Here is a 12,549-nt window from a genome sequence, read left to right on the forward strand (position 1 = left end):
CAAAGAGCAATAAATAATAAGATACTGCTAACACCAAACATGAAGAAAGACAGTTAAAACTGTTACAAATCCATATCTCTCAGTTACTTAACAATCTATAGGTTCAGTCAATTTAAAAGATCTAGGAACAGAGGCTTAGTGGATTAGTAACAACAGACCATTAATCCCTGCAGCCTCAATTTTAATCCAGCAATAACCAAAGTGATTGAAAATCATTCTGACACGTGACTAGCAAAGCTCCTGAGCATGGTCCTCTCCCACACCTTCATCCCCACTGCAGAGGTCATGGCACCTTTCTAATGGGACTATTTACCAAGGGACCTTTGCTTCATGTTTAACTAAACTCTAGGCCAACATTTATGGCAGAGTAATTCCTCTGCACACTACCTCCCTGAATTAACAGCTGATTTTTAAGATTTTATTTTGCATTTCATTTCAGTCTACATTAGCAAAGTTTTCTTTCTTTCCTGGAAAAATATACAACACAAAATTGTCGAAAACAAATACTCTTTTTCCACATAAGAGTTTAAATAAATATGTAGGAATTGATGACTGTCATCCTAGGCAAATGCCAGGAGATTATTTCTGTACAGTTTATATAATATCAGCTAAAGTTACATCCAAAAAAACTTGTGTTTTAAAAATAATGCACTAGTATTACATCATATACTCTGGTTTTAAATATAAGAATGCTTTATTCCAAAGATGTTAAATTCTGGAGCATTTAAAGACTAGAATCAATTACTGAATGGTCAGTAATGTGACAATATTAAGCAATACAGACACGTTTCATCATTTAGTTCTCCACAACAGTTATCAGGATATCAGTAAAGAAGCCATTGAAAGAGACATCTTGCAAAAAGGATTTAAATTCAGCTGTTGCTACTTGTGGCCTGAAATCTAAGCCACAGGTTCGTTTTCAGGAGCATTAAAAGAAAGATGCTGATTACCTTGTAGACGGAAACACTCTTTTATTACTGCAAAGTGAATAAATATTTAAAAACATAAAAACACAGCAGACACAGAAGGTCCCAGTTACACAGAGCAGGGAACTAAAAAGGGGAGAGTTCTGAGAGTTATGCTGCTGCTTGTGAAGCATTAAGTAGCACCAAAGTAGGACAAAGACTGGAGGAGAGAAAGGAGAAAGTCTGCAAGCTCTGTCCCCTTTGGTAGATATAATCCAAATACATAAATATGATGTAAATGTATTGCAGAGACGTCCAGCTGTTTTTATAAACAGTACAAAACTTTTTTGTGTATGGTAGAAATTGATTCATAATACTCTAAATGAGCCCTATCTCATTTAAAACATGAGGAACTTTTCTGCTGCCACAGACTGAACATGCCACCAGCAGTGGAGAGGACACGTTTGCCTTGCTTGGTCCCAGACAGAGGAATGGATCCTCAAGGATTTTACAATTTTCCCCCCAAACAGTTTTCGCTCAGTCTGACTAAACTCTGCTTATCTAATCTAAACTCTGCCAGCTGCTTGCACAGAACCAGCATGAGGTGTCCCAAACATTCCTGTAGGTACCCCTGGTCCACAAGTGAGTTCCCATTCCATTGAATGTCCTCTTTATATTAGGACTTGAGATCAAATCAAGAGAAAATTAAAATCTGTGCTGGGAAGAAAGTGGAACTTTCTTACTTAAGCACTGCATATTACAACTCACCTCTTGTAATTTCACTTTTTAGTCTTCTGGTTTGTGTTTACTATTGTGGAAGATGGTGTCTCTTTCTTTCAGGATATCCATACAGAGAATTAACAAAATACAATCCAGTTTACATGAATTCTGATTGTACAGTTTCACTTGCTGTGTCCATCACCCTAGAAAAGCCTGCATCTTTGCTTTACCACATAAAGAACTGAGATTATTTTACCCAGATAAAAGCCTATTTTCTATGCAACTGTATAATTTAAAGAGAGATTATGAAAATTTTTGCTCATCTTAGCTAGGCTTTTCCTAAGATTTTGTATCATTCATGTATGACACCACTGCTACTCCTTGCTTCAGCAAAGCACTTCAGCACATCCTTAATCTAAGTTGTCTTACACAATTACATGTTAAGACTCAGATTGAGCAGAACACTTAAGCATATCTTTTAAGTTTTTCATTTTGCTGAATCTGGCTGTTATGTATCAGAATAAAATGTAAAGAGGATGACTCAGTTTTTAGCTTTTATATTTAGGTTACCTAATAAAATAAATCATATTATTTATTAATGTATTTTTCATCCTGTTTCACAGTGTGCTAAATACCTATGACTCTAGAGCAAAGGCACAATTACAGACTGGCAAAGATGGATTGTTAACAATTTGGAGAGAGTGCTGGGGGGGGGGGCTACTGAAGATAAAAAATTATGCATCTGCAGATAACTTGAAATTCCAGTTGGAATTACTGCCACACAGTACCCTCAGGATTGTCTGGGCAAGCAAAAGGAGACTGTGGAGTCCTTATAGATTACTTTGTTTTCTAGCAGGTACAAAAAACAGTATGACAATAAGATAATGCTTATAAATATGAATGTGAAAAAAAAATATCCCAAAACACCACATATCCAGGTGATTATAATGCAAAATAAAAAATGGGAGGAGTTAGACATGATAGGCAAAATGCCCTGGGGTGAGGTTTCACCCTCAAAACAAATTCACGTATCCAAGGATTCCAGCAGTACAGAAAGGAACCTGTTGGGCTGCTGAGACCTAATTTCAGAGAGAAAATTTAGGACCAAAATCTCTGGTGCCCTTTACTGTGTGTTGTCACCTACACCCACACTGAGGGGATGTGAAACACGAGGCAGCAAAGTGCTGCACTTGGAGGAACCCACTCGTTACTCACAGCCCAAACAGAGCAAGAAAAGACCAACGGAGTGAATCTCAGTAATTTAAACAGAATTTAAATAACACACGTTTATGAAGGAACCTTGTCTGGATCTGAATTTTTCCCTAATATCATGCTAACTCCTGGAAAGCAATTTTATTCTGATTTATTTAATTCTTGTGTATGCCATAATTGTATCTCACAATAACTTCACTGCATGCATGATGAGGATAAAAAACACCTTGTAGTAGAAAGGCAAAGACAGAAGGAGGATCCAGCCCATGAGGGGACACACTAGGGCCCTTATGTGACCCTGAACTGTGTATTCCCTGCAAACTGCTCCAAGTTCTGACACCAAAACTCTTTTAAAATTGTTTTAAACTGAAATGTAATGCAAACCTCTTTCATTCACACCTTTCATTCTTAGAAAAACCAAGAAAAGCAGTCCCATTCAGAGAACTCTCCTGTCAGTAAGTGTTTACACACAACCCAGAAGTAGCATTAAGACCAGCATAAGGTCAGGTAAACTCCTTTTCTTTCCAGCAGTGGGGACAATCATAAGGTCGCTCAAACACCTTTCCCTTCCATAACTGCCACGTGGGAAACAGGAGCCTCAACTCCAAGGCATGTGGCATTCCACTGACTTAGAAACAAAGAGCTCGTTCTGCATAAAATTTCCCTCCCAGGAACACTACTGAAGTACTGTGATCCTCTTTTAGCAGCAGGTATAAATTTTCACCACCACTTTTTTTCCCCGAGGTTTCCTTTCTCTGCCATGATGCCAAACGAAAGTCAATGCTTTTTCTAGCAGCCCAAGAATGTCAAATTGCCAAACAAACTTCAGCTGTGGCGGCAGGAACCCTTCCCGACCTGCTCTCTGAAGGACCCAAACAGCATCCTACTGGGAATGGTAGGGTTTGCTGGAGGACATAGCCACTTCAACATCACTCCAAACACTTCTTTTCCATGGCCACACGTACAAAAGACCCTTCACTGGCACTCATCATCTTTTTCTTTTAGCATTAATAATCCATAGGAGTCCTGCTGGCAAAGCAAAAAATCCTCTTAGGATTATTCCTGAAGCAGAACAGGGCTGTATAGTAGTTAACAGCAGGAAGGAACTCAAATTGGAAACAACCCACAAAAATGACAACAGGATGATTTTTCAGAAACCACGTTTCCCTCTAAATTCATCTACTCAAATGCTATTTCCAAAACATAGAGATGTCAACACATTGAGAGGGGGGAAAAAAAAGGATAACGTTGCTTAGCTGCCTCCTCCATGCATGTGCTTAGAAGCTGCTTTGGTTGACTCAGTGCACGATTCTTTCCATTCCATACTTAAAGCCTGACCAAGGTAAGGACTAATGATAAAGGGAGGGAAAAAGACTGTATGCTTATTTTAGTATTTTTCTAAAAAGCACATCCTAATTAGTTATTTGTGACTTACAGCTGCTGTGGTATTTTTCTGGCAATAATATCAGAAAAGTTAAAAACTGTGGGGCATTTAAATGTAATGCTGTTTTTACTACAGAAATACAAATGTTACAGATTCATGAATTCAAAACAGAAATGTTTCCATTGGGAAACATACATCTGACAAGGAAAGTATTTCTTTAGTTCTGACCACTGATTTCAGAATGCAGTGTACGTGGAAACTGATCAACTTCCATTTTCCAAGATGAGTAAAAGTAAATTAATATTTTAGGGCTGTGATGTGAAAGGTTTTACCTAGGAGTCTACAGGAAGACAGACACCTGCCATCTAAAGCTTTTCTCATTGTTCACAGTTCAATTTTTGCAATTTTTAAGGCCCAAATCTCAGTAGCACTAAAGCCCTTTATAACATTTTTGGGAGTTGCAAGGACTATTAGGGTGGATGTAAATATAGGTTACCTTTACCTCAACTGTCACCTGCTAAGCACTACATGACAAATTCTGCCATATTGGCAAATTGGAAGTTTGCACTTAACAACATCCATGTGCATGAATGTGGCACTACATCATCAAAAAGGCACTACCATGTTTCAGCCCTCTATTTTCATGACAATAATAGCTTGCTATGTTACCTCCAAGAAATTCCAGTAAAAGACCCTTGGCAGCTTTTAAACTATCAATGGTTAAAACCAACAATAAAATACTCTAGAACTTTGAATTCAACTGTTAATAGGTTTGGCTGTAAAGCCTCCCCTCTCTCAAATGCCAGATTATTATCCTTTGAAAAAAATTATTTCCTATTTATTTACAAATAATGTTTCAATTCATTTACCATAGTGCAATTTTTTTTGCTAACTGTACCTCCTGATTGCATTACAATGGAAATGCAGTCCCATTGTACAGTGTTGCCTCTAAACCAGTCAATTACAATTTGATCCCTATTTCCTATTCCTCCCAACATGGTGTGCAGAAAAGATAAAAATAAAACAGGAGAAAAATAGCACTTATGCCAGTATTTCAGTATTGTCCATAACTGACTGTCATCTAGTTTTGTCTGCTGCTTGAGTTGGTAATGAGATAGTGATGGAAGAGTTTTATACAGTTCTCTATTAACAGCCCAGATGAGCCAATCATCCTCTTCAGTCTTTGCCATGTTAAGTTTAGTCACAAACAATCAGCAATGATGAAAACAGCAACTCTCTCCTCAGCTGAATTACCACCTTTCAACCAAGTAAGAAAGTGATACTTTGACCACTAACAACAGAGAAAAAAAACCAATCTTCTAGAAAGAGCAGGAATTCCTTGTTCATTCTTATGCAAGGAATATTCAAAATGCAAATGGAAACCCATTTCAATCCTGGCTATATTTAAAATCTAGCTGTTGTAGAATTAAAAACTGAGAACTTTCCAAAAATGTCCAGGGTAAAACTTCTTGATAGCCTTAGCTGCATTTTAAAGAGCACCCTTAAATTGAGAGCACTTAATTTGAGTGGGGTTTGATTCCTTATTTTAATAATTTTATCTTGGAGGCTTGGTATCTAGTTCAATTGGATTGCAATGAGGCAAATCAACAAAGTGAAGAGGTTTGAAAACTGGGTATCTACACCACTGAGATTTGGAAAAGAATAGCAGCAATAACCAGTTTCTTTCCACCAGTTTATTGGATGGAAAATAGCTCAGCCTAATATGCACAAAAACTATTCATAAACATTCCCTTCTACTACCTTAACATAAGCTAAAAATATGTGTGTTGTTCCAGCACTTTAGTGCCTATCTGGTCATGCTCTAGTTGTAAAACTAACAATAAAGTAAAAAAAAAAAAATAAAAGATACGCACAAAAAAAAAGGTAAAAGCAGACATTTACAGAAGACTACAAAGGCTATTTCCACAGAATTTTCAAGCAGAAACGTCTTCCCACCTTTTGAGAAAGTGGAAAAGAAAATCACCAAAGTGAGAAAGCATTCCAGAGCTGAGGAACTGAGAGTGTCCGGATCCAACCTATGGTCCCTCCATTCTGTGAACGTGAGCAGACAGACTGAATCCATGTGGATTTTCAGTAACATCAACAAACTCCAGGCAGACATGAAGGTTTGCCCACAGACATGAGGCTCTGGAGATGGTATGAAAGCAAGAAAAAAATACTGTAATGGGTAAAGTTCTTAGTTACCAGAAACCCTCTATATGTTACACCTTCCTTTATGCCTAGTTCCCACTTTTATATGTGAGTGTGTATATTTATATGTATGTGCTATATTCCCTCCCCTAGGATATTACATATATTTCTTTAAAAAGTGATAGAAGAAGCTATTTCTGTGACACTAGTTGAGGATAACTAGCATTGTTTCAACATTTTTGTCCTAACATAATGAACCATTCACTGTTCTAATGTTGGACATTAGAGCTTTGATATTCTTCTGGTCTGCAAGAATACTTCTGTCTGAATTATCTCAGGTTGTGAAGACAAGTTATCAGACTTTACAGACCATGATTCCACAGATAATTCCAGCCCTGGCATAATTTAGGGCATCTCTGTGTTATGCCAAATAAGAGATCAGAGACTGCAGAAGCTCCAAGACAGAAAATGAAGTGTGAACGTGCTCCAAATCCACCTCCAGTCCTCAGTGCCAGGAGATGCCATTTCAGATGCTCAATACGTACTGGAATTCCTGGATAGATGAAGGTTTTTTTACACCATCTCAGTTGTTTACCATACATGATTTATGGCTCTTGTACGCTGCCCAACAGGCCACAGAAGGTGCATCACAGAAGGGATTTGGCCCCATGTGCCTTGACAGCATGGCAAAGGATGAAAATACCTCCAAATAACAAGACAGCTTTCATCCATATTAGTTCCCAGAAGCCAAACCAAGAAGAGGTAGTATATCAATTCATAGGAAGGCACAAATATGTTGACCATGTAGGTTTTAGAAATGATTTTGTTGATATATTAACAGAAAATGCACATGGAAATCTTCTTAATAACTTCACACAACTTCATTTTCTTATTTAACCAAGAATCCTGCAAAGCTTTGAAAACAACTTCCTAGCCTTTTTTTCTTTTTTTCTTGAAATTGATTACTAGTACTGAAATTCACAAAAAACCTTCCTTATGGCTCATACAAATTATTGTGTAAGCAAAGGTGACAGCCACCTGAGAACACTGATGCTAGTTCATACTTGGTGGTATTATTACTCAGGAAGGAAATTCTGGACATCATACAACTCCTATCTTCTTTGTATGTAAACAGTGTAATTTACATACAGTAAATTACACTGTTTACAGTGTAATTTACTGTATGTAAATTACACTGTAAACAGTGTAATTCCTGTGCCAGCAGTATATGCATCTTCAAAGGAACAACATCTAGTGAGGGCTTATTCCAGCGTTCTGTCCACAGGACATCTTCACTACCTTTGCTCTGTGCTCCTTCTATGCTGAACAATATCATTAAAAGGACAAAACCTCAAAAGTAATAATACAAATAATGACTGTTTTTCCCAGAAACTACAATTGAAAGGACTAAATATGACTTTGAAGGAAAGCAAGGGCTTTCATTTCTGTCTAAAGGACAGAAATGGTTTTTGTGGTCCTCCAGCATTTTGTATTTCGCATTTGCATCTGCACAAGGAAACTAGATTCTCTTTTCAAACAAGCATTTCCAAGTAGCAAAAGCCTTAATTCTGTATGCCTAGAAAATAAAAATATTGTTCCCAAAGTTCACAGATAAATTATTTCCCAAACACATGGAAGAGCCAGTAATAAAATAAAAAAAAATAAAATTTCTAAATCTCAGTATAATTTCTTCCAAAACAATCAATCTCTCATATGCACAAGTAACTGACTCATTAAAAAAAATAAGCATAAAATATTTTGAAAATATATATACCTCTTTTTAATAGATTACATTACTTTCCATATACTAAGTCTCCAATAATTCATGAATGTAAGACACCAGAGTCAACTGTATACCTTCATCATTACTTATTTTAAATAAGAGACACAGCACAAGTGCTACATTCAGTATAATTTATACTTAAATGTTATATAAATACACAGCAAAAGAGATAACACTGAACCTGTGTTTAATGAGTTTTATTAATAATGATTAAAGAACTTAACAGTGTTCAATTCAGTGAATGACATTATCCCCTTGAAGAGCAGCCCCTAATAGGCCCTAATCCAAATAACCACTGGAATTAGCAGGAGGAAGATCACAGGTTTAAACAGACACTGAATCAAGCACTTGCTAATGCTCAGGAAAGATCCACGTACAGCAGACCTGCCTTGAGTCTTCACTGCTGAAACAACTGAATGAATAAGAAAGGAAAAAAAAAAAAAAAAAGGAAAATACTGCCACACTCCTTAATTCACATTCCAGTAATTCAGTAATTTGCAGCAGTAGTGCTCAACTAGTAGGTTTTTAAAGTAACACGTTGAATGAATGACCAGTGCTGAAGTGCCAAAATACAATCGGCAATCCTGTGCTGAGGCAATCCCTTAACAGGCTTCATGACATCTCCTACTTGCACTGTTATCCAGACATTCCAGCTAGATAATTTGCTACAAAACCCAGTGTAAAAAGGATGGCAGAGGCAACATACAGAGCATTAGTGCCACTCAGATATCTACAGATCTTAATCCTTTTTACTAAGACGACAGATAGTGAGGAATCCTGAAAAAAAAAAAAAAAAAAAACAAAAACAAAATCCCCAGGAAAAAGAAAAAAAGAAAACAAGACTGAAGCATGTATACATCCTCTGTGTGGTCAAAATTATCTGAAACCACAGCCTTTAACCATGTGGCAGAAGCATCCCACCATTCACTCATTCCCTTTATTCCCTCCAAAACAAAAAAAAAAAAAAGGAAGAAAAAAGAGAAAAAGGAACGAAAAAAGAGAAAAAGGAACAAAAAAAGAGGAAAAGCAGGCAAACACGGTGTGAGCGTGTACAGTATCAGGTATTAGTGCTAGAGGGAGATGGAGAGCGATGGGAGCCCCTGCAGGACTGATGCCACTGGCTCAGAAGCCCGGGCTCCCCTGCCTGAACAGGGAAGGAGGGCGGGAGCTCCAGGAACGCTGACAGCTAAACGCATGGCACAAGCAGCTGCACAGAACGGGACAGCTTCTCTCTGTCTCAGGATATTACTGTCACAATGGCCAAGAGAGCACTGAGCTGCAGTTTGCTATTCTCACCGTGGTACTTTAAAAAGTACCTGATCTGAGGAGCACTGGACAGGTGGCACACCCCACCGAGCTAAATAGATAAGTGTGAGATTTCAGCGACAAGAGGCAGCAGGTTTTGCTGTTCTAACAAGCGAGAGAGAGAATTTTTCCGATGGCACCACTGGGCACCCGTGGAAGGTCAGCCCGGGGTGCTGGCAGCGTCACCCGCGTGCCTAGTGGCAGATGGTGCCAGTCTGCAGGGATAAAAGGAAGGCTGACGCACACTGTGGGCTGACAGCGATGTTATTTGCTCAGGAATAAAGGAGCTTTGGGGCAGGTGCAGGCTGGACAAATTAACAGGGATGCTGAGCCCCCAGCGCTGATGCGTGCCCAGCCCGGGGGCTCGAGGGGTGGATAAACTGGCAGGGGCTGCCAGGGGGCTGCGGCAGGGACACAGCCCAGGCCAATCTCTGCATGGTCCCAGGAGAGCTTTGGAGCTGCCTCTCCTTAGGGACATCCAGGCTGGACACTGAGATGGCCACCAGCACCCCGGGTCTCCCTCCGGCAGCGTCTTGCTCGTGCTGCTTGTGTTCCCATTCCTGGAGTTACGCAATGGCTAGAGGGCAGAGGCAGCCTGTGGGAAGCGGGGCAGTGGGAGATGCAGGCAGCCTGCACACCCGGGGGGGGCTCCCCGAAGTGTCCCGAACTAGAAAACTGGCCACCTCACCACGCCTGCCTCCCGCAATGTAATCATTCCAGCATGACCGACATGACAAATTAACAAGGGCTTTTGCAGTCAAAGAGAGTGTTTTCCCCGAGAATAAATTGTTCAAATCCTTTATGCTAGACAACTAGCCATGCCTATTCATTAATTGGACAAGCTCTGGTGACAACTGAAATGACCTTACCTTCTACATATTGAAGGGAGAGCAATCTTTGCAAGCTTAAAATAAAGCTGTAAATCCCAGCCAGCACAGAGGCTCCCTGAATGGGACTTTTTTTTTTTAAGAAAAAAAAAATTCACAGCACAGACACACTAAAGCTCATTTTAACAGCAGAGACACCTTACTGTTACCCTTTGCAGACCCTGAATCGTGGCACCAGAACTTGACAACTCCATCAACAAACCACAAGCCCTTCAGGATCTGCACATCAGCCAAGCTTAAGAACTTCAAGAGATATGAAATTCTGGGATCACGGCAATGCTGCAAATAATTAGCACGATCAGGTACACTGGAATTATAAGCATCTTCTTTATCAGTACACCGTATTGTCTACTGCAACCAATGAATGATAATTAAGACACACGTATTGGAATTATGTGGGAGAGGGAAGTGATGAGAGTCGATTTCTGTCACAACCCACTCACACCACATCGTCCATGGATTTTTCAACTACAGTTTTGACCTAGGTTTAACTGTTCCTCTTGCCTCTAATAAGGGGACACTTGGGAACCCTGTACGGTATCTCCCCCCCGCTCCCTTGCCCTTTCTGTGCTTGCCGCATACCTGAAATGCAGACGATGAAATTCGCTTGCAGAAGAAAAAGCACCTCCCAAACAATTTCCATCCTCCGATTCTCATGCCAAGTGCATCCCTCGGCGAAAAAAAATAACAAAGATCAATATCGCAGTTTGAACGATCCCAGCAAATTTCCTTTCGGACTTGCAGACTGTATTCCCCAGATGTGCTGACAACACATGTCCGAGCTCTCTCTCCGCACGGCTCAAGCGAGATCCCTTCCCTTTCTTCGCCCTCCAAAAAAGATCACGAAGCCAACTGCCAACACCGGGCTCTTCCTCCTCGAGCGAGAAAAAATTCCACCGGATTTCCCAACACGACATAGACAACAAACCCCGACCGATCCGATATCCGGAGAGTCTCTCTATTCCAGGGGCGGCCAGGCGCAAATTAACCCCAAAACTCTGCAGGGTCTCAGCGGAGCAGTGCCGGCATGCCGGGCAAGGAAGCGGCGGAGGGAGGGGGGGATTCCCCTCCTGTTGCTGCTGCTGCTGCTGCTGCTACAGAATGAGCGGAAAGAGATTAATGCCGGCGGCAAGCCCCGCCATCCCCGCCGCGCTCGGAGCGCGCAGCCCCGGCTCCGGCCCCGCCGCAATCCCGGCGCGCCGCGGCGGCTCCGCCGAGCGACTGCAGGGGTCGGGCTTGCCCCGCGCACCGAGCGCCCTGCCCCGGGATGCACCCCCGCAGCCCCCCGCGAGTGGGAACGGGGCTGGATGGCAGCGGAGGAGGGGTGTGTGTGTGCGTGTGTGTGTGCGTGTGTGTGTGTGAATGTGTGTGCGTGTGTGTGTGCGTGTGCGTGTGTCCCAATGCGAACGGCACCAAGCGCGGAGTCCGCATCAAGCGCGGCTTGTGCGCATCGCCCGGCTTGGCTGAGGACGCCAGTATTTTAAAACTTATTTAAACAAGAAGGAAAAGACATTCAGACCCAAACTTCTGTCAGGTTGGGGGCGGAAGGGCGCCGGGAGGCTCTAAGCGAGAGTTAGCGAAGTGCCTGCGCTGCAGTGCATATCTGATAGCATTCCCCGGGTACATCAGTTCTGCATAGCTTCCCCTCCCTCCCCCGGGCACAAAAAAAAAAAAAAAAAAAAAAAAAAAAAAGAGCAGCTTCCAGTTTTGGGGCAATCGTTCCCTTACTTACCCCCAGATATCCTCCCGGTTATTATCTCTCCCAGCTCACCGGACGTGCCGCTCCAGCCTGCAGTTCCAAAAACAAATCGAGGTCAAGCCGCGAGTCGCCGGCTGCCACCGCCTACCTCCACCTCAGCTGTCGGGAGGTACCATAGCTGCTCGGAGCTCCCCCTGCTCCGCGGACCACGGCTACTCCGCCATGTCCCCGGGCTGCAGCCGGCGCTGCGGGGGCCGCGGGCGGCAGCGGCGGGCACGGCGGGGCTGGGGCGGCGGCGCGCACGGGCGCGGGCTGGGGGCGCGCTCCGCTCCGCCGCGGGGGCGGCGCTTGCGCGGGCGGCGGCGGCGGCGGGGCCGCTCTGCGCCGGGAGCGGGCCGACCGACCGACCGACCGACCGACCGACCGACCGATCGACCGACCGACCGACTGCTGCATTCCAGAGGATGTTGCTCACTTGTGTTTAAATCTGCGGCCGATTTGAT

At 42.2% G+C, this 12,549-nt stretch overlaps 1 protein-coding gene across 2 annotated transcripts in view; it reads right to left on the reverse strand.

Annotated features, from left to right (window-relative positions):
* The window catches only part of CA10 (carbonic anhydrase 10), a 151,084-nt gene extending 138,774 nt beyond the window's left edge, over window positions 1-12,310 (reverse strand). Inside the window, exons 1-2 of one of the 2 annotated variants that reach the window (XM_063175791.1) lie at window positions 12,080-12,310; window positions 10,930-11,438 (exon numbers count right to left, since the gene is read on the reverse strand). In XM_063175791.1, coding sequence (XP_063031861.1) covers window positions 10,930-10,990 — 61 coding nt within the window. In that variant the 5' untranslated portion in view covers window positions 10,991-11,438; window positions 12,080-12,310. Of the gene's footprint in view, window positions 1-10,929; window positions 11,442-12,079 lie in introns of both variants that reach the window. The other variant, XM_063175792.1, reaches the window with a different exon arrangement.
* Between the last annotated feature and the right edge of the window lie 239 nt (window positions 12,311-12,549).

Source organism: Melospiza melodia, chromosome 24 (genome assembly GCF_035770615.1).
Source record: "Melospiza melodia melodia isolate bMelMel2 chromosome 24, bMelMel2.pri, whole genome shotgun sequence".
Lineage (NCBI taxonomy): Eukaryota > Metazoa > Chordata > Aves > Passeriformes > Passerellidae > Melospiza > Melospiza melodia.